The sequence below is a fragment of the Periophthalmus magnuspinnatus genome, chromosome 16 (assembly GCF_009829125.3).
Source record: "Periophthalmus magnuspinnatus isolate fPerMag1 chromosome 16, fPerMag1.2.pri, whole genome shotgun sequence".
Lineage (NCBI taxonomy): Eukaryota > Metazoa > Chordata > Actinopteri > Gobiiformes > Gobiidae > Periophthalmus > Periophthalmus magnuspinnatus.
Window position 1 is genome coordinate 3818917 of NC_047141.1, and position 23125 is coordinate 3842041.

The 23125-nt window shown below is 43.0% G+C and overlaps 2 protein-coding genes across 4 annotated transcripts; one reads left to right on the forward strand and one right to left on the reverse strand.

Moving 5' to 3' along the window:
• Nucleotides 1-221: 221 nt before the first annotated feature.
• On the reverse strand, nt 222-4400 carry LOC117383557 (gastrula zinc finger protein xLCGF3.1-like). Of its 3 annotated transcripts, XR_008649005.1 has the most exons (5): nt 4184-4400; nt 3504-3541; nt 1070-2948; nt 641-731; nt 222-487 (listed from the first exon to the last, which is right to left on the reverse strand). XR_008649005.1 is itself a non-coding variant. In XM_033980758.2 (3 exons), the coding sequence occupies exons 1-3, from the start codon at nt 4243-4245 to the stop codon at nt 1930-1932; spliced, it is 1119 nt and encodes a 372-aa protein (XP_033836649.1). In that variant the 5' UTR covers nt 4246-4391; the 3' UTR covers nt 222-1929. The 3 variants fall into 3 exon arrangements, 1 of the variants encoding a protein (XP_033836649.1); XR_008649004.1 differs by lacking the exon at nt 222-487 and adding an exon at nt 505-521 and having other exon boundaries at nt 641-2948; nt 4184-4370; XM_033980758.2 differs by having other exon boundaries at nt 222-2948; nt 4184-4391.
• Nucleotides 4401-14444: 10044 nt separating this feature from the next.
• On the forward strand, nt 14445-16899 carry gbp (glycogen synthase kinase binding protein). The gene has a single exon (XM_033980815.2). The coding sequence runs from the start codon at nt 14564-14566 to the stop codon at nt 15071-15073; it is 510 nt and encodes a 169-aa protein (XP_033836706.1). The 5' UTR covers nt 14445-14563; the 3' UTR covers nt 15074-16899.
• The last annotated feature ends 6226 nt before the right edge of the window (nt 16900-23125 follow it).

Consider the following 23125-nt stretch of genomic DNA (forward strand, 5'->3'; position numbering starts at 1 on the left):
AATAATTCAAAGTGCTTTGCAGAATAAGAAAGACACTAAAATCACACAACTCAAAACATAAATAATCACAAATAATCATCATAAAATTAACATTAAAACAGAAGAGCCTCACATTGCCCTCCTCCCCTAAATCTGCAGGGTTTGTGTGTTAAACATGTGTGAATGAAACAAAACACAACTCCAGGTCTGTTTGTGATGAGGAAACAACATTACAACAGATTAGAGAATATGGGCCTTTAATGGTCTTATGAAAACTGTTATGAAAGTAGCTGAATTGTAATAACTTGTATATTTATCATATTGCCAGAGCAGTGCTGGTTTCAGTTGATGTGGTGGCACAGTGGCTGCTTCTGTCGCCTCACAGCCAGAGGGTCCTGGATTCGACTCTTGGGTGGTGTTTAAGTGGGGCTCCTGACCAAACCTGGCTCTGATCTGGAGATTGGACCCCGGGCACTGCACTGCTCCTGAAGAATGTAACCCAGAGGCACTGAAGAATGGGTCAAATGCAGAGGACACATTTTCTATTAGAACAATACCATGAAATACAAAGGCATTTATTCAGCTATAGGCGTTTTAATTGCAGTAAAAATTCTAGAAAAACATACACCCTTTCAGTGAGGATGCTTAACTCTCCACAGACCTGACTTGTAACTTTTCTGGTGTTTTAACTCCTGCTCGTCTCCATGGAGATACTGCTTCACCAGGAATGAAGATCTGACCTGTAACTTGGCCTGGTGGAGTTAGACAGTGTTAGTGTAATCTTATACTGCACAACATTTCAGACAAACAGCATCTCTTTGGAGAAAATCAGGTGGTGCACCTTTCACTCGAAAAGTTACACAGTGCACCTTTATTATGACACATTGGTAGTCTCGGACATATAATCTGATCTGGTTCAGTGCATTTTATAAACACGACCTGTCACATGTTTGGACTTTTTCATGATTATTTACACTGAAGAGTCTCACTGAAGCATCGATGAGTGACACATGTGGATGCAGCAAACACAAATCTACTCAAAATAAATCTAAACTTATTAGAGTTGACTTTTTTTTAAAATCACCTTTACCCTTTGCTTTGTTCACTGGTTTGAACTCTTGCCACTTCTTGACCCTGCGGCTCAGCTGTGAAGTGAAAACCCTGTCAGGAGACGTCATCATGAAGCTCACAGAGATGGACAAGGGTTTACAGCAGAATAGAAAATATATAGTTGAGTTATTTCACTTTGTTTCTTCACTACATAAATCCATATATCTTACTTCATACACTGCCCGGCCAAAAAGAAGTCACCACCAAAAAAAGGTCACACACTCTAATATTTGGTTGTTCCGCCTTTAGCTTTGATTACAGCTTGCGTTCGCTGTGGCATTGTTTTGATTTTGCTTCTGCAATGTCACAAGATTTTTTTCCAGATGTTGCATTGATGATGGTGGAGTCTGACGCTGCACAAAGCTTCTTCAGAACATCCCAAAGATTCTAAATGGGGTTAAGGTCTGGACTCTGTGGTGGACAATCCATGTGTGAAAATGATGTCTCATGCTCCTGAACCACTCTGTCACAATTTGAGCCTGATGAATCCTGGCATTGTCATCTTGGAATATGCCCGTGTCATCAGGGAAGAACAACTCCATTGATGGAATAACCTGGTCATTCAGTATATTCAGGTGTCAGCTGACCTCATTCTTTGAGCACAGACTGTTGCTGAACCTAGACCTGAACAACTGCAGCAACACCAACATATTTGTTTAGTTAAATCCAGGTGGTGACTTTTTTTTGGCCAGGCAGTGTATCTTACGTCATATATTTGATGTCTTATGAACGTATATAAACTGTATAAAGTAGTAAGCAAACAAAAAACAACAATGAATAAGGAGGCGTGTCCAAACATTTGACTGGTCGTGCACATAAACATGTGTACTGTCACATTGGTCACACTGGTCCCTGCTCTTGGTCTGGGAGCGTCGGTCTGGAGCATTTGTGTCTCTGGAGATTGTACTTATGAGCAAAGCTCTTTTTACAGACTGAACAGCTGAAAGGTCTCTCGCCCGTATGAGACCTCATGTGTTTTTTCAGGAAGCTTTTGCGAGCAAAGTCTTTGTCGCAGATGGCGCAGGTGAACAGCAGCTCCCCCGTGTGGACCCTGGTGTGAGTGCGCAGGCGGCTGCTCGTGGAGAAGCTCTCCCCACACACTGAACACCCAAAAGGTCTGTTTTTAGTGTGAATGGTCATGTGGCGCTTCAGACGATTCTCTGTGATGAAATCTTTAGCGCAAACTGGACACCCAAAAGTCTCCCCTCCCGTGTGCGCCCGCATGTGGACTTTGAGGAGGTACTCTGTGGTAAAACCCATGGCACAAACTGAGCAGGTGAATGGCTTCTCTCCGGTGTGTGCCCTCATGTGTGCCTTGAGCGTGATCCCGTACTGAAAATCCTTTGCGCAAACCGAACACCTGAATGGTTTTTCTCCTGTGTGGATCCTCATGTGAGTTCTCAGAGCGCCGTTCTTCTTGAACCCTCTTTCGCAGAAGGGACAGTGGAAAGGCCGTTCAGTGCCATGATTCTTTTCGTGCACTTTGAGTTTTGTGCGGGTGTCGAACTCCTTCCCACACTGAGCGCATTTGTGAAGTTTGCCTCCTGCTCCATTGTCCCTGTGAGCCGGCTCCTGCAGCTGTTTCGTGGGCTTAGTGTGTGTGGGGCGTTCAGGTTTCCAGTCCTCCGAGTCGTCCGTGCCAGAGGAATGTTGTTCACTCTCTGATTCTAAACCCGTGGCCTCTTTATCCTCTCTGTCCTCTTCATCGTCTCCATGGGACTGTGCCTCTTCCTCCTCATCCTCATCTTCACTCTTGACAATGACATGTAGGATTGGACTTTCCGAGTTTCTCTCCTGTGGGATTTTTATTTCTTCTGGTTCTTCTTTAACTTGGATCAGTGCAGTTTGGGTCTGGTCACCTGCAGGGTCAGACAGAGAGAAACTGTGAGGAACCAACCAACTAGATGGCACCGGAACATCTTTAACTATTACTGTTGTTAAATCAGTTACCCGTTACCTGTTCTGCAAACTGAACTTTTCAGGGCTTTTAACCATGTTTTAGTCGTTTCTTCTCATTGACCCTCTGAAGTTGTTTTTGGAGTGATTCATGCATGTTTTAGCAATCTTAATTCACTTATTTCAAGACATTTTGCCAATCAACTCCTGTTTTCTCCATCCTCAGTACACACCCACTGTGATGTACACACTTTGTTTTCCAGTTTTATTTTCCATGATGAATTTATAAGCACTTTTCACAACTTTTAGAGACCAGAGTTTTGCTGTGATGCTAATGCGAACAACTAGCATACTAATGAGCACTTCCTGATTCTCTGACAATAAATCAAGCTATAATTACATGCAGACAGAACACAGCTGACTTATATAATATAAGTGTACTGAGGGAGGACACATTTAACCCAAACACATGGGGAAAAATCAGGTGCAGGACATTTAAGCGATTAATCGTTACTAACCTCTGTGGTCCAGCTCCTCTTTGAGCTCACGGGAAACTCTGCAACAAAACACAAAGAGAGGTCAGTGTCAGAGGAGTACTCAATCACATTTACTCAAGTAACTTTGAAGAAACTACTTTTCTCAGATGTCATACTTTTATTTCTACTTCAGTAATATATGAGTAATATATAACAGTACTCTTACTTGAGTAATATATAGTACAGTGTAACAGCACTTTTACTTGAGTAAAAGTTGTGTTCCTCTTCCCTCTGAGTGACTCTAAAGTGACTTGAAATGATCTGAACGTTTGTGTTTCTTGCAGCTCCTTCAGATATGATTTGGTTTCATTTTTGAGTCCGTCCTAGATCAGATATTATGTGCATACAGTTCCTCTTACTTGAGTACTTTCTTGGAGTATGTTCGGTCTATTCTACTTCCTCAGAGTCTGATTATGTTCTAAGAGCAAAGTGCGCGTGCGCATGCGCAGCATGCAGGCCCAATCCTTGTTTCCTCAAATCGAGCCATCAACACCAGAGCTTCCCTCTGCCCCCAGCTCTGTCCCGCTCTGTCCCGGTCTCGTGTGTTCTCGTGTCCTCCAGTGTGTCCCTGCAGTGTTTTTGTGTAGTAGTGTGATGTATGCAGTCCGCTGGGCGCAGACTTGTGTGCTGAGAGCGTCCTTAGGTTTATACTCTAAACTCACCTGTTGTCCGGCTCCTTTGACTCCCATGGCTCCGGCTCCTCCTTCAGCTTCACTTGTGCCATGTTTCAGTGTGCTCTGTCCGCTTTAAGGCTCCGCTAAAGCACTCACACAGACACTAAAGGCGCACGGAGCTAACAGCCGCACAGCAGACACGGAAGTACCGGCCTCTAGCGGCTCCAGCAGCGGCTCCAGCCTCTCTGCTGCCCCCTGCAGCCTCTCTGCTGCCCCCTGCTGTCCCCTGCTGCTATACAGTAAAACATTTAAAGGAAAAGTCACTGTTTCTGTTTACAAAATTCATGTCTTTATTATTAAGTATTTGTAGCAGCTGCGTTGGCACAGACTGTACAGCTGAATGGTCCCTCTGCCGTGTGCGCCCTTCAGTTGTTATTTACAGCTGCTTTGGCTCTATACTCTTTTAGTTAAACTGAACACCTGTATGGTGTCCTCCTAATAAGACCCCATGGAGACACAGGGAGGACATCTGACACACAGGGAGGACATCTGACACACAGGGAGGGCATCTAACACTTCTAATTTTGAAGGTGAAACTGAAAAATATTGATGATAACATTCTTTTTATTTGTGGACAGACGGGGACAGGGTGAGCACAGGCTTTTATGGGATTATTTTAGACGTCAGTATCATCCAAACTAAAACGAGTCATGTACTTTATTTGTAGTTATCATATTTATACTTTATAAACAGTGATGGGAAAAGTACTTTGATTTAGTTACAGGGAGGGATTTACCCCCTACTCCTCCCCCTCTCTCCCTCGCACCCCTCCCTCTCACCAGGAGGTTGTGGGTTAGACTCCTGATCTCTCTGTAAATATTATTGTTTGACGATGTAGTTAGAAAAAGATCCAACAGAGGTCGCCAAAGCCCCACACATGCCAGGCTCTGCTTTTAGGCTGTTACTACTACTACAAGTACTACTACAGTAAGTTTACATCTAGGCTATATTAATTGATTGTGATACTAGTATAAAAGAGACCTGTTAGAGCCCTAGTTTAGTACTGGTGTTTAGTCCTGGTTCAGTCCTGGTTTAGTCCTGGTTCAGTGCTGCTCTCTCAGCACACATGGGGGATGTTTTATTGTGCAGAGTCAGTGGATGTTGTGGTTGAGGGTTCTATTCCTGGCGTTTCTTGGAAGTCTCTAAAAGGGCTCACAACAGCAAGACCGGCTCAGATCTGGATTTAACCAGGACTAAACTAAACCAGGACTAAACCAGGACTAAACCAGGACTAAACCAGGACTAAACCAGGACTAAACCAGGACTAAACCAGGACGTGAGAGTCCAGATTTAAACCAGAACTGATCTGGATGGACTCCAACTGTTCTAGGCCATTTGACAAAACAACTCATCACAAACAAAAATAACTTCAATATTAAAGCCACATTATGAATAATTTTAGCCAAAAAAAAAAAATCATTTTCATTTATTTTTTCATTTTATTGCACTGAAAAAACATAAAACACATGTCCTCACTGTGCGCAGGCTCGCATCTCCACAAACCTTACTCTTAATTTCTGGATGTGCTTACATGATCAGTGTTTTTCAGCTCAGGAGCTTTGAGTGGCTCAGACGGTACAGCAGCAAGAACGGGAGGTTTGTTGGTTTGATCCCAGGTCTGAGGACACATATTGTTATACTGTTGTGTCATTGGGCAAGACTCTTTGCGGCCGTGATCTCACTGTACTGCACTGTAGGCTCTGAGAGAATGACGCAAACAGGTTCATGTTATTCTTAAGCACTGGTTTCATGTTGGACTGACTCTCCCCTCGTACTCTTTTTACACCACCATCCTCCCCTTCCCCCTTCCCTCTCTCACTCCCTCGTTCTCCCTCTCTCTCTTTTCCTGCCTCCCTCATCCCTTCTTCCCATCTCTCCCTCTCTCTCTCTCCCTCTCTCTCTCTCAGGTCTAAATACATGACAATGCAGTGACTCTTCCCTCTCTCCCTCTCTACTCTCTCCTCTCTCCCTCTCTCCTCTCTCCTCTCTCCTCTCTCCCTCTCTCCTCCACTCTCTCCCTCTCCGTCTCTCCTCTCTTCCTCTCTTCTCAGGTCTAAATACATGACAGTGCAGTGCCTCCTCTCCCTCTCTCCCCCTCCTCCACCTCCCCCTCTCCTTCTCTCCTCCCTCTCTCCCTCTCTCCTCCCACTCTCTCTCCATACCCCTCTCTCCTCTCCCTCTCTCCCCCTCTCTCCTCCCTCTCTCCTCTCTCTCCTCCCTCTCTCCTCTCTCTCCTCCCACTCTCTCTCCATCCCCCTCTCCCTCTCTCCCTCTACTCCTTCTCTCCCCCCCTCTCCTCCCTCTCCTTCTCCCTCTCTCCTCCCTCTCTCCCTCTCTCCTCCCTCTCTCCTCCCACTCTCTCTCCATACCCCTCTCCCTCTCTCCTCTCTCTCCTCCCACTCTCTCTCCATCCCCCTCTCCCTCTCTCCTCTCTCTCCCTCTCTCCTCTCTCCCTCTCTCCTCCCTCTCCTCCTCCCTCTCTTTCTCAGGTCTAAATACATGACAGTGCAGTGCCTCCTGTTTGAACCGGTCTGCCCACAGTAAACACAGTCCTGACAGTCCAAACTCGGGATAAAAATAGACTTTACTCTGCACACGCACACGCCGCAGGTACACGCACACACACGTGCACGGCCTCACACACACACACACACACACACACACACACAGGAGCAGAGCCAGGGAGCCGCAGTAAACAAACTCTGAGCCCAACACGTGCGACGTCCTCGTCTGCAGAACAGCAACATGACTCAAAACTCAGACTTCACTTGAGTCTGAGTTTGAGGTTACTTTAGCCTGTTTACATGATCCAGATTCTATTGTATTTTTGTCAGACCAATGATCGTCCTGTGATTCAACTGGATTTAAATAAACTTACTACAGGCCACAGTCAGATCAAGACAGAATACTACTAATAACTCTATTATAAGGTCCTCGGTTCGATTCCCGGATCACGTGGAGGCTTTGCATGTTCTCCCTGTGTCACAGTAGGCTCAGTTTTCACCCCTAAAGTACCAAGCGTTTCTCTTTTAAAATATACTTTTTTATACTTTCTTTAGTCCTGCTTTAGTTTGAGTTTAGTCCTGGTTTAGTCCCAGTTTAGTCCTGGCTTACTCCTGCTTTAGTCCTGCTTCAGTCCTGCTTTAGTCCTGCTTTAGTTTGAGTTTAGTCCTGGTTTAGTCCTGATTTAGTCCTGCTTTAGTTCTGGTTTAGTTCTGGTTTAGTCCTGGTTTAGTCCTGGTTTAGTTCTGGTTTAGTCCTGCTTTAGTTCTGGTTTAGTTCTGGTTTAGTCCTGGTTTAGTCCTGCTTTAGTTCTGGTTTAGTTCTGGTTTAGTCCTGGTTTAGTCCTGCTTTAGTCCTGCTTTAGTCCTGCTTTAGTTCTGGTTTAGTCCTGGTTTAGTCCTGCTTTAGTTCTGGTTTAGTTCTGGTTTAGTCCTGCTTTAGTCCTGCTTTAGTTCTGGTTTAGTCCTGGTTTAGTCCTGCTTTAGTTCTGGTTTAGTTCTGGTTTAGTCCTGCTTTAGTCCTGCTTTAGTTTGAGTTTAGTCCTGATTTAGTCCTGGTTTAGTCCTGCTTTAGTCCTGCTTTAGTCCTGATTTAGTCCTGGTTTAGTCCTGCTTTAGTCCTAATTTAGTCCTGATTTAGTCCTGCTTTAGTCCTGATTTAGTCCTGATTTAGTCCACGTGGACTTTTGGCTGCAGTTCTGTTAAACTCTGTCTCCATTTCCTGAAACTCACACAAACATTACATAACTGCACTGTATGAGCTGTCAATCATCTGCAGCCCCACAATGCACCAGGTCCAAGCAAGGAATGGACCAGGACTAAACCAGGACTATTCCAGGACTAAATCAAAACTAAACCAGGACTATCCTTGGAACTCAAAGGACCGGTACATGGAGCCATAAATCACACTTATGTAACATGTTTTAAATATGTTCAGTCTGCAGCTGCTGAGGCCTGGGACACACCCACAATCTGGACCTGGTTCAGTCCTGGTTCAGTCCTGGTTTAGTCCTGGTCCGGGTGCAGAGAGTACATTAGAGTCAAAGGGGTACAAACATCATGAGTTTCCATTAAGTGACATTATTTTAGATGCCTGAGATGACGGTGCAAACATTTTAACTGAGGTTGCAATGCACCTTTTTGCCCCCCTGTAGACCCGGGTCTGGTTCTGGTTTAGTCCTGGTTTAGTCCTACTTTAGTCCTACTTTAGTCCTGGTTTAGTCCTGGTTTAGTCCTGCTTTAGTCCTGGTTTAGTCCTACTTTAGTCCTACTTTAGTCCTGGTTTAGTCCTGCTTTAGTCCTGCTTTAGTCCTGGTTTAGTCCTGCTTTAGTCCTACTTTAGTCCTGGTTTAGTCCTGCTTTAGTCCTACTTTAGTCCTGGTTTAGTCCTACTTTAGTCCTGGTTTAGTCCTGGTTTAGTCCTGGTTTAGTCCTGCTTTAGTCCTGCTTTAGTCCTGCTTTAGTCCTTGTCTCTCTTGTTTACGCTCTGTTCTTGTTCTGTTTAAATAAAGAGGAACAGACTCTGTGAACTCAGACCTGGACCCGGTCCAACTGGGACAGAGTGAACCCCCCTCCTCCTCCTCCTTTTCCTCCTCTTCCTCTCTCCCTCCTCCTCTCCGTGTTTTGTTTAGCCCAATGGTTCAGCCCTGCTTTAGTTTAGTTTAGTTTTTGTCCTGGTTCAGTGCTGATTTAGTTCATGTTCAGTCCTTAGTCTAGTCCTGGTTCATTCCTGGTTTAGTCCTGGTCTAGTCCTGATCTAGTCCTGGTCTAGTCCTGGTCCAGTCCTGGTTCAGCCCTGGTCTAGTTCTAGTTCAGTCCTAGTTTAGTCATAAATCTTTTCTTGTTGTTGTTGTTTCAGGAAGTGCATCGCTTCTCCATTCAGCCCCAGGATCCCCAGCGCCGCGCTCTGATTGGCCGCAGATGTGCCATGTGACCTGGGCTGATAGTAGTGCCTTATATGGTCGCGTGGTGGAGGAGCATTGGGTTCAGACTCTGACTAGAGCAGGGTCTTTCTGAGAACTGCTCCGTACAAACTGTTCCTCTCTCTCCCCTCTCCGTCGCTCCTCCTCCTCCTCGCCTCCTCTTTCTTTCTCAGTATCACTTTATTCTTTCTCTCCTCTGTCATCTCTGTTTCTGTCACTCAAAAAGTTTAGCAAAATATATAAGAGAGTTTTGATTTTCTATATGACTTTTGTAGCTTTAATCCATGTTCTAATGCTGTTTCCTCCTCAAAAACAGACCTGGAGTTGTGTTTTGTTTCATTCACACATGTTTAAGTCACACTTTATTATTAGTCTGTCTCCGTCTCCAAAGCTCAAAATGCTCTGTTCCAACTTGTGATGTCATCAAGTGGTAGTTTTCACGTTAACAGCTCCTTTTTATTGTAGAGATTGGCAATTCCAACTGAAATCATCCAAATGATTCTAATGAAGCTGCATGGAGTTTAAACACTAATTTACCCTCATTGCACTTTTTGTAAAGAATAGAATTTTTGGAAATGCACTATTACTGCTTAAAATGTATAAAAGACCATACTGACCCTGGCTTTTTACTAAAAATTGAGCATATCATTTTTTGTGTGCATGATAAGAACTTGGACTGAAAAAAAGCAATTCATTTAATTATTATATTTGGCAAATTTTATATTCCCAAAAGTAAATTTTCTTGTACTTCTTTGTTTTTTCCTGTTTTAATTAATCAATTAGAATCTTACATATCCACTATCTCCAAAGGTTTATACACAGTGGAGCACTTCCTGTATCACCACACGATGACATCACAAGGTGGAATAGAGTGTTTTCAGTTTGAGAGAAGAACTCAGCCTAAATCTGCAGGGTTTGTGTGTTAAACATGTGTGAATGAAACAAAAAACACAACTCCAGGTCTGTTTGTGATGAGGAAACATTAGAACAGATCAGAAAACAGAGTAATATGGGCCCTTTAAACAGAGTAATATGGGCCCTTTAAATAGTGTAATATGGGCCCTTTAAATAGTGTAACATGGGCCATTTAAATAGAGTAATATGGGCCCTTTAAATAGTGTAATATGGGCCCTTTAAGACAATATCTCCTCCGTTCTATTGTACAGTATTATGATCCTCTGCAGCTCTGTGTACACAACTGCATAAATGCATTTACTACTTAATAGTCAATTATGACCCGTGCAATAAAAAGTACACATGTGGGTTTTTTATATTGACTGTTATCACAATAAATAGTTTGATAAAGGCTGTAGGCAGAGGGAGCAGATGCAGCCTGCTTTGTTATTGATTTATTCGCCTTACACTAACTTCATGATCTTTATTGCATAATAGTAACACATTACATCATGAGTCATCATTTTAAAGGCTCCATATGACTATACTCTCTGATCTCTGTTCTACTGTTGTTTACTCATCACAAACAGACCTGGAGTTGTGTTTTGTTTCATTCACACATGTTTAACACACAAACCCTGCAGATTTAGACTGAGTTCTTCTCTCAAACTGAAAACACTCTGTTCCACCTTGTGATGTCATCATGTGGTAATACAGGAAGTGCTTCACTGTGTTTTTAAACTCCACACACCTTCACTAGAATCATTTGGATCATTTCAGACCTGGGATTGCTAATCTCTACAGAACTAAAGGTAAAAGGAGCTGTTAACTGGAAAACTACCACTTCATGACATCACGAGGTGGAACAGAGCATTTTGAGCTTTGGAGATGTTAAAGACTAATGATAAAGTGTTACTCAAACATGTGTGAATGAAACAAAACACAACTCCAGGTCTGTTTTTGAGGAGGAAACATTAGAACATGACTTAAAGCTCACAAGAGTCAACTTTGCGTAATATAGGAGCTTTAAATGATAAATCACAATGAAACATGCATCTTTTTTCAGTCCAACTTTAGGTTTAGGTTTAGGTTTTTTATGGAGCATTGGTCCTGGTTTAGTCCTGGTTTAGTCCTGGTTCAGTCCTGGTTTAGTCCTGGTTGAGTTCCGGTGTTGATGTGTAGTGAAGGTTGCTGTATGTGATTGAGATTGGACCATGTGCTGTGCAGCGTTGGAAGTAACAGAGTACACAGACAGTTACTTTACTAAAATCAAAGGAATATACTGCACTACTTGATCACACACTTGAGACTTCACCAAGTACTCAGAGTATTCAGAAACAGTAATTTGGGTATTTGGTAAATTGGTCATGTTTTCAGTAACAGTTTTCAAAGTCGTCTTCCCGTTATCACTGGTGCTGTGATACTGACAGTAAACAAGAAGCACGATTTTAACGAGTGACGGAAGCTGTAAAAAGGTTCAACTTTGACTCAGTGCTTATTTACAACAGCAATCGACAACTCCAGAGCTGATAAAGCACTCATACATGTTTTTATTTCACTATTATCTCTGTAAATCAAGATATAAAAATTAATAACAGACAAATCAGGCATCTTCTTTCCCCAAAGTTGCTCCTTCTAGCGTTAGCAACAGGTTTGATTGACAGCGTTGCTAAGCACCCGCACTGCTGGTTTAGCATTATTTTCAACCCCCTCGCTCCCCTCTTTGGTTGCTATGATACTCGGGGTCAGAATTCCTATAAGCAACTTGCTCCAAATTTGTCCCTATAAGTTTTTACGCATTTTATACTGATTAATGCTAAACCCAAGTGAACCATTTTAAACACATTGGTCATTTCTCTGTGATTAGTTTGTAGATAAAATGAGTTCTCACATTGGCTTCTGTCATATAAATAAATACTAAAAGAGCCAGTCTTTTGAACGGCTCTTTGAAATCAACCGATGCAGAAGATTCAGATCCCATAAAAGAGCCGAAAGTCCCATCACTATTAAGAAAATATTCAACTGTTCCACTTTGGTCCAGTCCACTCAACGTATACCCGTTTCACTGCACAAAATAGAGTTTGTTCTAGTGTTTCAAACTCGATACTAAGGACTCGATACTCAGTCCTGATTCTGCTACCACAATGATTAAAAAAAACACTCTTTCTTAGACAATATACTGTGATTTTCCACATTAAATGGTAGTACTTTCTCTTCTCTTCCCATGTGTCTTATATCTGTGTAATCCCTCAGTGTCCAGTAGGTTCCGTAGTGGTCCATGGATGTATACCACATACTTGTCTCCATGGAGATGTTATTGCTTTGCCTGGAATTTTCCACAGTATGGCAATAAACTAACCACACCATTCCAAGTGACAGGTCAGATCTGTGAAGAGGTGACGCCGCTCACGACAAGAATGCAAGTGTGTAAGGTTTTTCTCTGCCCGTAAAAAACCCTACTGAATAAATGCAAAATAGGTCAGTTTAATGCTATACTGTGGATCATTCAGGCGAAGCAATGACATCTCCAAGGAGACAAGACAAACAGGTGGCGGACTCCCTACTACAAATGTTACTCAGTGCACCTTTAAATATGGCTAAATATGGAACATAGAAGCTGCTAGTGCTGTCACGATGCTACAGTTACTATTTTGATACTAAAGAATAGACTTGATACTCAATACTGATTCTGATACCACAATGATGATAATATAAACACTCTTTCTTTAGACAATATAGTGTGATTTTAAACATTAAATAGTAGGACTTTCTTTTCTGTTCCCATGTGTCTTATATCTGTGTAATCCCTCTGTGTCTTATACTTGTTCTGATACAGCTCAACATCATTCTAAAGATATTTCATACTGTCAAAGGGCGTTTTTTGGTATCGATACCTGCTCAAATGAGTATCCAGTTCAGATACTAGTTTGAATACTTTTGACAGTAGTGTGTTGTCCTTATAATTCCATTTAAACATAGTGCACATATGTGTCGTGTTATTGTTGCCTTGTGCTGTGGTCATATGAACACACTCCTGTTGCATAACCTCCAGAAGAAGCACAGCACAGCTCAGCACAAGGCCTGCAGTGGTAATACTTTTACACTGAGGTACTATATATGAAGTACTGCCAATACTTTACACTCAAGAACTACATATGACGTACTATCTATACTATAATGCTTTTACACTGAAGTACTACATATGCAATACTACAAATGCTTTTACACTCAAGTACTATATATGCAATACTGTTAATACTTTTACACTGAAGTACTACATGTAAAATACTATCAATACTTTTTTCAGCAAGGCACTACATATGAAATCCTGCCAATGCTTTTACACTGAAGTACCATATATGAAGTACTGTCAATACTTGTACACTGAGGTATTACATGTGAAGTACTTTCAATACTTTTACACTGAGATTAGCAAAGCATCGATCCAGCTTTTTCAGTTCCGATACCAATTCCGATTCGATACTATGGCTTTAAGTAACCTGCCGACTCCCGATATCAACCGATACCAGAGCAGAGACTGAAAACAGCATTTATTTCCTTTAAACTAAACTAAAATAAGACAAAACTGATCCAGACATGTGACAGGGCTGTTATGTATCTCTTAAGTAAAGACAGAACAACTTTGTGTAAATAAAAGTTCAAACATTCATAGTTTTCCCCGACTGTGTCCACTAAATAGTCTTAATAGTATTTGTCCAGCCAGAATATTGCCATGCTGTGAAACATTCCAAGCAAAGCAATATCATATATATCCATGGAAACAAGCAGGTCCCTCCACCAGAAATGTTACATAGTGCTTCTTTATGATTTGTACTGTGAATATTAATGTGTATTTTGACAAAGGTTTACAATTGATAACTGGGACTAGAAAATAATTTGAATGTATTTTAATGTATTTCGAATTGGCCTACATTCATTTTGCATTTTACATGAATTAAAACAAGCTGAGCAGTGCATGTGTGAGAGTCAAGATGATTTTCTTTGGCCCAGTCCCTCACAAACATAAACTAAACGGCATGGAGCAGGTCGGGTGATGTTTGCACTGCTGCTGTGAAGCCCCTGGGCTCACTCAGACGTGCACAACGTGGTGTCGCCATTTTGTTGTACTAGAAATATGCGCTTTGTTTGTTTTGCCTGAACAGACAGTTGGAGTTATGTAATGTCCAATATTCTGGAGGAGACCAAGTGCGCGGGGGAGTACGGGGCAAGGCGAGGAGCTTTGGTGAGGTAAATACAGAAAATGCATGCGTAAAGTTTGATTTAGTGGAGATATAAACATTTCAGCGTGTTGGTTATTGGATATTTTTCGTAAAAGTGCAGTCTTCTGGGAAAATATTGCTTTATTTTGGTTTGAAATAGTCCCTCCTGCAGCGCATAAATGGTGCGTCCCTCCTCGCGTCATCCATTGTTTACAAATCGCCTGGGCTCTTCGGTGCTTGGCTGTGCAGACATCCAACGGTCCATTCATCCGACGCGGACACGACCCACGCTCCCACCCGCCGCAGAAGCACGGACGCTCGGACTAAAACATGCCCTGTCGAAAGGAAAACTACATATTTCTGGAGCAGTCGGTGACGGTGGACTCCAAAGAGGTGGACGCGCTGGTGACGAAGATCGGAGAGGCGCTGCAGCTTCACAACAATGGCTCTGGACACCATCAGAAGGCGATGTCCATGTCCTGTCTGCACGGTATCACTGCAGGTAATGCGGCCGGAGCAGGCGGGAAACAGACGGCTCTGATCGGGGCCAGCGCTGGAGCGGGGATCCAGAGGGGACACGGATGCTGCTTAAGGCTCCGGAGCCGGGGACAGCACCGGGGGAGCAGCCGGGCGAGTCCGTACCACATCCCCGGCTCTAGCGACCAGGAGTGGGACCAAATCCGGCCGTGGAACAAGAAGCGGCTGGCGGTGGAGGAGGACGACCCACACCGGCTGCTACAGGAGCTTATTCTATCCGGGAATTTGATAAAAGAAGCGGTGAGGAGGCTGCAGTTCTCCGCGGCGGACTGTGGAGACTGCGCGGAGAACGTGTCGTGTTGACGCCGTTGAGGACGCACTCTGCCGCGGACACAGGGCTCGAGTCTGCCCGCTCCCCCCCTCCCAGGACTGTTCACGCGGACGATTTAGGGTTTAATTTCATTTTTTAAAAGACTGGTAGCTATGTTTTCTAATTCTTTTTTGGATTTCATCATGTGGTGTTTTGAAGGCGAGCTGTGATGAAGCTTGGCCACCTCATTCTGCGCCGGTTTTGTGTTTTTTTTTTTTTTTTTTTTGTGGTCTATTTCCACATTAATCCACAAAGGTGTCACAGAAAACATATTGGCGAATGCTCAGCTTAATTTGAGATTCTGAATCGAGTTAACTATGCAAAGTCTTGGTAAATATCTCAGCAGTGAATCCTTGTTTGGATCTGGCCACAGGGTTTGGGTAAATCTGTTTCTTGGCACGTTTTCCACGTCAACAGCTCCAAAAGAGAGGCGCCTTTGAGCCAAACACTCTGGACAAACGTGGCCCTAAACTCTGCAGTGAAGCCACAAACTGCACAATTTAGTATTTTTAAGACTCTTGAGTGAAAGTTACACTCCTTACACGGACATTTAGCTGCAAAACGCACAATTTGGACATGCTAATTGTTGCTGAAATGTTAAAAATAACCTATTGATTTTCTGGGTGTATTCTTTGGTTTGTCTGGGGTTAAAGTTCCATCAGAATCAGTCACAACACCGGCTTATCTTTCTGTGTGAGTGCCATGTTCAAGGATACAGCTCCAAACACATCTTATCACGTTTATTTTTGAGCCAAAGGTTTTATTTGTTTGGTTTTTTTACACTACGAATCAAAATCACATGAACTTTCCCTTTTTGCTTTATGTAAACAAGCAAAGATGGAGGTTCAAACGTGGTTTTTATGCAACGTGACATCACCAAACCTTTTTGTTTCCCCCTCCTGAACCTAAAATCAGTAGTATTTTTTTTGTTTTAAAAATTTAAACCAACGAAATTCACTAAAAATGTAAAAGCGTAATTGTTGTTTAGCAGAGTTAGCCGGGCTAGCTGCTAACGGTGCTAACAGCTAACAGAGCCACGCCGTTTGTTTGGGTTCGAATGTCACCACTTCCGGGATGTAGTGCGGCTTCAAAACTGCTCTTTAGAACAAAAAATAAGCAACAAAACCCGAATCTTTTCAGAGTTTATCGCCAAATTTGGGTGTATGCAATGATATTTCTGCTGTAATTTGGATTGAACTACACTTAAAAGCTCTATTGTTTTTGTATCAATGGGGAAATAATGAAATCTAGGTGTGGCAAAGGCAGTTTTTACATTGCAAAAATAGTTTGGAACTTTCCCAAGACATTACTCAATCTAAAAGACGTAAAAGCAGTCATTATTTCAGCTTTGCAATTGGACTAAACTGCTTGACCTGGTTTTGTTTTGAGACAATCATTTAACATAATTTGACATGCTTAGTTCTAAATGAGTAAGTGGAAGTTAGTGGCTGGTTTGCTGGTACACTGGTGTTATCATTACAAAGGCTGCAGGTTCTTTGTGGGGGTTGGGGCTTGTTTACATGTTAAACTGTGATCTTGTCTTGTATTTCCTGTATTTTTACATTGAATTCAGTCCCCTCTCTCATTCAAAACCAGACTGTTCCTCTATGGCAGCTCAAATTGGGGACTTGGACACATACTTTTCCTTTTGGCTGTATCTCTTGGACTGGTACTCGTAAACTTTGTGAGAATTCCTACGTGGATTTAGTTTTGTTTTTTGTATTTTGGTTTGTGTAAAAACCACTTCGTAACGGAGTATTATAACGTTCCTGATTATTCAGGGTTTGTTGTCTTAATAAACGCCATTTTGTTTTTACTATTTCTCTTTCTGCGGTTGATTTCTTATGAATGTAGTTATCCATCCATGTTCTTCCTCTTATCCGGGGCCGGGTTACAGGGGCAGCAGTCTAAGCAGGGACTCCCTGACTTCCCTCACCCCAGACATGTCCTCCCACCCCAAGGTGTTCCCAGGCCAGCTGAGAGACATAGTCCCTCCAGCGTGTCCTGGGTCTTTTCTGGGGCCTCCTCCCGGAGGGACATGCCTGGAACACCTCCATAGGGAAGCATCCAGGAGGCATCCGGAACAGATGCCTGAGCCACCTCAGCTGTTCCTCTCGATGTGGAGGAACACGGCTCTACTCCGTGCTCCTCCCATGTGATTGTGAATGTAGTCATGTTGGGTCATAATGATAGTTTATGGTTAATATCTCTAATTCTAATGGGTCTAAAATAGCAAAAATATTCAGCACCTTCACTGTCAGTATAAATGAAATAAGACTGAATAGTTTGGGTTCAGGTGACATGACAATATTGTGGAGTTCTCTGTGTAACTGTCAGATTTACCTGGTTTATGGTTAATATCTCTAATCCACATGAAACAAAAACTGACAAAGTTCAGCGTCTTCTCCGTCAGGATAAATAAAAGTCTACTGTTTTTTTCATTGTAGCTTCATAAAGTGATGTCATTATTCAACCCCCAAAATGTGATCATAGTCAACTGAAAGGACTTTAAGACATAAAATTAATATGACAAGTTTGTGGAGCCAATCTCAAACTAATAATGAGAAGTTTCAACATGTGTGTATCAGAAGTTTGTAGATTAGATCAATTCTTTCACATGAATGAAAAGTGTTTCATGTTTTGAATATGACTATTACTGTTCCTGTTCAGGCAGATCTGAGTTATTATGAAACTATGACTTTTACTAGAAGCAGAGGTGTGGCATGAGAAACAATGTAAGCACAGTCATTCAATGATTACAAAACACACCCACACACACCCACACACCCCCACACACACACCCCCACACACACACCCACACACCCCCACACAAAACACATACCCCCCCCCACACACACACACACCCCAAACACATACACACACACACACACACACACACCCCCACGCACGCACCCCCCCCCCCCCCCCCACACACACACACACACACCCACACACACACAAAACAAACACAGGTGAAGTGTCTCTAAATGTAAACAAACCCTATGACCTATCCTGTTGCTGGTGTAAATATAAAAATTGGGAACATGACAGACGCACGTGCTCCAGACCCAAACCACTAGGGCTCTGCTTTGTGTGAGCTCCATCTGTTGGTGATTCTGAGTTACTACACAAATGTTTGACCTGACCATTTGGTCAGGTCAAACAATCAGTGAGGAGATCCATTTTTCTGCTGTATTTATCCATACCATTGCATCTGGGAGGGCATCTGACACACAGGGATACAATTCAAAACGAAACTCACTTCCCGTCACTTTTGTTTAATTATGTGAATATGCTGATGTCTCTCTGTGGCCACTGAGGGGCGCTATAACACCAAAAACCACAAAATATGAAACGTCTAGGCGTCAGTTGTGTTTATTTTTTTTATTTTTTTTAACAAGCATTCTAATTGTGAGCTGGGGTCGTCTTTCCACAGATCTGACCTGTATCATGAACTGGTGGTCTTTACTTCTATGGGGTATTAACTGTAACACATAACATATTAAGATCACCATGTTTCCCTTTATTGTTTTGAAAATGCTATATTCGCCCAAAACAACGTTAACATTTAAAAAAGTTTCACTTTCATTTTTGACACTCTGAGTCTGTCCTCCCTTTTCTCTCTGTGTTAAGTCCCTCCCCCTTCAGAGCACTATCACAACATAATCAGCTGCTCTACATGTCACATATAAACAGAACATGTGCTACAGATGAATAGGCCTGTCACGATATATCGCTACAGAGAAACATTATCCACACCTGGTTTAGACCTGGTTTAGACCTGGTTTAGACCTGGTTTAGACCTGGTTTAGACCTGGTTTAGACCTGGTTTAGTTCTGGTTCAGTCCTGGTTTAATCCTGGTTTAGTCCTGGTTCAGTCCTGGTTTAATCCTGGTTTAGACCTGCATTAGACCTGGTTTAATCCTGGCTAGGCTTAGTTCACTCCTGGTTTAGACCTGATTTAGTCTTGGTTTAGACTTGGTTTAGCCCTGGTCCAGACCTGGTTCAGTCCTGGTTTCTTGAGCGTCCTTTGAGAGCACTCAGAGCTGTTTACAGAAGCTCTGACACAGAATCCAAACTGCAGTAAATCCTCAGGTCTCCTCAGTCCCACCAGAGTCTCAGGTCTGAGGGTCCTGTATCAGTCCAGGTTTAGTCCTGTTTAGTCCTGGTTTGGTACTGGTCAAGTTTTATGGCACAGGTTTAGTCTAGTTTTGCTTTGTTTTAGTCATGGATACAGGAGGATGGGAGGGCATCTGACACACGGGGATACAGGAGGATGGGAGGGACATGACTGAAAATAGAACATATATTTTACAGTGACCCACTTGTGGGGCTCCCTCGTTCTCTCACACTGACAGGAGAAGAGGGAGAGAGAGAGAGAGGAGAGAAAGAGAGGAGAGAGAGGGGAGAGAGAAAGAGAGGAGAGAGAGAAAGAGAGGAGAGAGAGAAAGAGAGAGAGGGAGAAAGAGAGAGCAGATAGAGGAGAAAGAGAGAGAGGAGAGAGAAAGAGAGGAGAGAGAGAAAGAGAGGAGAGAGAGGAGAGAGAGAGAGAGAGAAAGAGAGGAGAGAGAGGAGAAAGAGAGCAAGGAGGGAGAAAAGAGAGAGAGAGAGAGAGGCACAGAGAGAAAGAGGAATAAAAGAGAGAGAAGAGAGAGAGGCTAGAGAGATAGAGAGACAGGTGAGAGAGAAGAGGTGAAGCCAGAGAGAGGAGAAAGAGAGCGAGGACAGAGAAAAGAGAGATGGAGAGAGAGAGGATAGAGAGATAGGAGGATGTATGAAAAGAGAGGTAGAGGTGTTGGTCTTGTCTCATCTCACTATTTTCCGGTTCACACTTGAGACAGAACTCTACACTGGGATTAGTTGAACTGTCAGGCTGTATGTATATGCTCACCTGGTTCATGTTTCACTCACACATGTTTGAGTAACACTTTATTATTAGTCTGTTACATCTACAAAACTCAAAATGCTCTGTTCCACCTTGTGATGTCATAAAGTGGTAGTTTTTTTTTTTAGTCTTTTAGAGATTAGCAATTCCAGGTCTGAAATCATCTCAGTCATTCTAGTGAAGGTGTGTGGAGTTTAAAAACACAGGGCAGCACTTCCTGTATTACCTGACGTTACAAGGTGTCGGTATAAAAACAAAAGTGAAATGAGGTCAACAGAAAGGAACGGGATCTAAACCAGGTCTAAACCAGGTGCAGGGTCTAAAATGTGTCGATTCCTAAACCAAATACACGTGAACCAAAACTCAAACAAAAGCGCTAAGCTCATTTGTCAGTTTGCTCTGACAGAATTGCTAAAAATAAAGCTAAAGTTCAGATCCACCAGGTGTGAACCAGGTGTGAAGGGGAAAAGGGAGAACAGGTAACGTGTGATGACAGCTTTGAACAGCAGCAGCGATATAAACATGTCATGTGGTGATCCAATGTGAAATGTGATTTGGGATCATCATAGAGCCAGTTTAATTCCTGTTTTAGTCCTGTTGTAGTCCTGATTTAGTCCTGGTTTAGTCCTGGTTCAATCCTGGTTTAGTCCTGGTTCAGTCCTGGTTTAGTCCTGGTTCAGTCCTGGTTCAGTCCTGGTTTAGTCCTGGTTTAGTCCTGGTTTAGTCCTGGTTTAGTCCTGGTTCAGTCCTGGTTTAGTCCTAGTTTAGTCCAGCTGGTGGCGTCTTTAAGGTAACAGTATTTTTAGTCTCTGTAAAGGTCAGGCTGTTTTGCTTTTTCATCCAAAGGTCAGAGAGAGCCTGAGGTCAAAGGTCAGTCTCCACAGAAAGGAGAGGAAAGAGGAGCTGAAACTGAGTCAGGACAAAACCTTCTCTGTGAAGAACAACCAGGATATGGAAGTTCAAAGGTCAAATATTTATTACACATTTAACAACATCATTAACATGGACACTCAACAGACCACGGAACAGCAGGAGCACAAAACAACAAAACAACATTACATAGAAACTAGGGATAGGTACCTAACTGGTCTTGATTATCAGAGCCCATACTGAAAAATGAGCTGGATCATTTGTATCGGTTCCATGATATCGGTTAATTTGATATCCTGGTTGTGTTAATTGGATGTAAAGTGTACAGGCTGATTTAGGCCCAGAACATCTCAGAATGTTTCAGCTTTATTTATCCAAAGCTGTTGAGTCGTGGTGTGACGGAGAAAACAGTTACAGAAAACAACTGGATCTGTGTTAAAAGTTCACTCTGTTTTAAGGAAATAAGACACATTTTCTATCCCTACACTGGTATCGGTTTAAGTATCAATATCGGCATCGGAATATAAAAAGCTGGAACATGCATCTTTAATATAAACAGAGGTGGATAGTTACATATACTCAAGAAGTGTAACAGTACTCTTACTCAAGTATTATATAGTACAGTGTAAGAGCACTCTTACTTGAGTATTATATAGTACAGTGTTACTCTGATGTGAGAGGAATCACGACTGTAATAAACACTTTAATACTGAACCATTATGAAAATATGACACAGACACAGTGTAGCTCATTAGACCAAACCAACAAACAGAAACTGTAAACAAACAGGTGTGTTAGCTTCAGTGTCGTTAGCTCCTCCTTCACACAGATATAAGACAGTGTCCAGCAGTAATCTGACCAGAACTGAAGAAGAGTGTGAAACTAAGACTTTTGTCCAGTGACAGAATTGTATTTTTCTGGCTCCATTAACTCTGGCTCCAATTCACTTTCTGACCATTCTGGTCTTAAAATGTTTGTATTAATCTGCTTTACATGAACCTGGGGCTTTTATTTCACTATTTTGTCCAATATATGAACATTAATAAACAAATCAGGTCTAATTGACGGCGTTGCTAAGGGAAGGGGTGTTACCTTCAACTCACTCACTCCTGATTGGCTCTTTGGCTCTTACTCATCTTTCCCTGGCTGTATACGCTCTATCATGAGTTCACCGCAGCATCACGCGCATGTGGTCCAGGCCCAGTCCTTTATCACCCGGGCCGGGCCAAAGCCGACAGGGCGAGGCTGATGCAGGAACACGAGCCCCTGTCCTGAGCTGGTAGTGAGCCTGTTCACTGGATCAGAGCGTTCACTGTGGATGTGTCCAGTGTGTTTCTTATGTGATTTCTGCAAAGGAGCAAAAGCTTTTCTTTTTAAAGTGACATAAAACATGAGTTGGGACATCCTGACGTGTGTGGAGCCTGTGGAGGTCAGGGGCCACTTCAAACCACCCCTGTCTAGACATGGGACGATATTGAAATTTTGTTTATCATGGTGAAAATAACTGCGGTTAAGGATAATATCACAAGAATGATAAATGTTGTGATAGCTAAAAAATATTCTGGACATGAATAATGATATTTGTAGTGTTGAAATTAATGCGTAAAACTTTTATATAATTGTATTTTGTCATCACTGAAAACAACTTTGATCTGGCGAAGAACATTATGGACAGCAGCAGGATCATCAACAGAAATTTTGGGGCCCAGGGCAAGAAACACATGGGCCCCATCTATCCATCCATCTATGTTCTTCCACTTATCCGGGGGCGGGTCACGGGGGCAGTAGTCCAAGCAGGGACTCCCAGACTTACCTCACCCTAGACACGTCCTCCAGCTCCTCCAGTAGGACCCCAAGGTGTTCCCAGGCCAGAGAGACATAGTCCCTCCAGTGTGTCCTGGGTCTTCCTCGGGGACATGCCTGGAACACCTCCCAAGAGGCATCCTGAACAAATGCCTGAGCCACCTTACCTAGCTCCTGTCAACATGGAGGATCAGCGGCTCTACTCCGAGCTCCTCCTGTGTGACTGAGCTCCTCACCCTATCTCTAAGGGACCGCCCAGCCACCCTGCGGAGGAAACCCAATTCGGCCTCTTGTATCCGCGATCTTGTCCTTTTGGTCATTACCCAGAGCTCATGACCATATGGTCATGGGCCTCCATCTAATACAAATTAATAAGACGAGGGTTGAATTCTGAGCCCCTAAGACCCTGAGGCGTGGGACAACAGATTCTTTTGCCCCCCACTCAACTCCCCTGTGGGTAAGTAGCTTTTTTTGGAACATTCTGGCA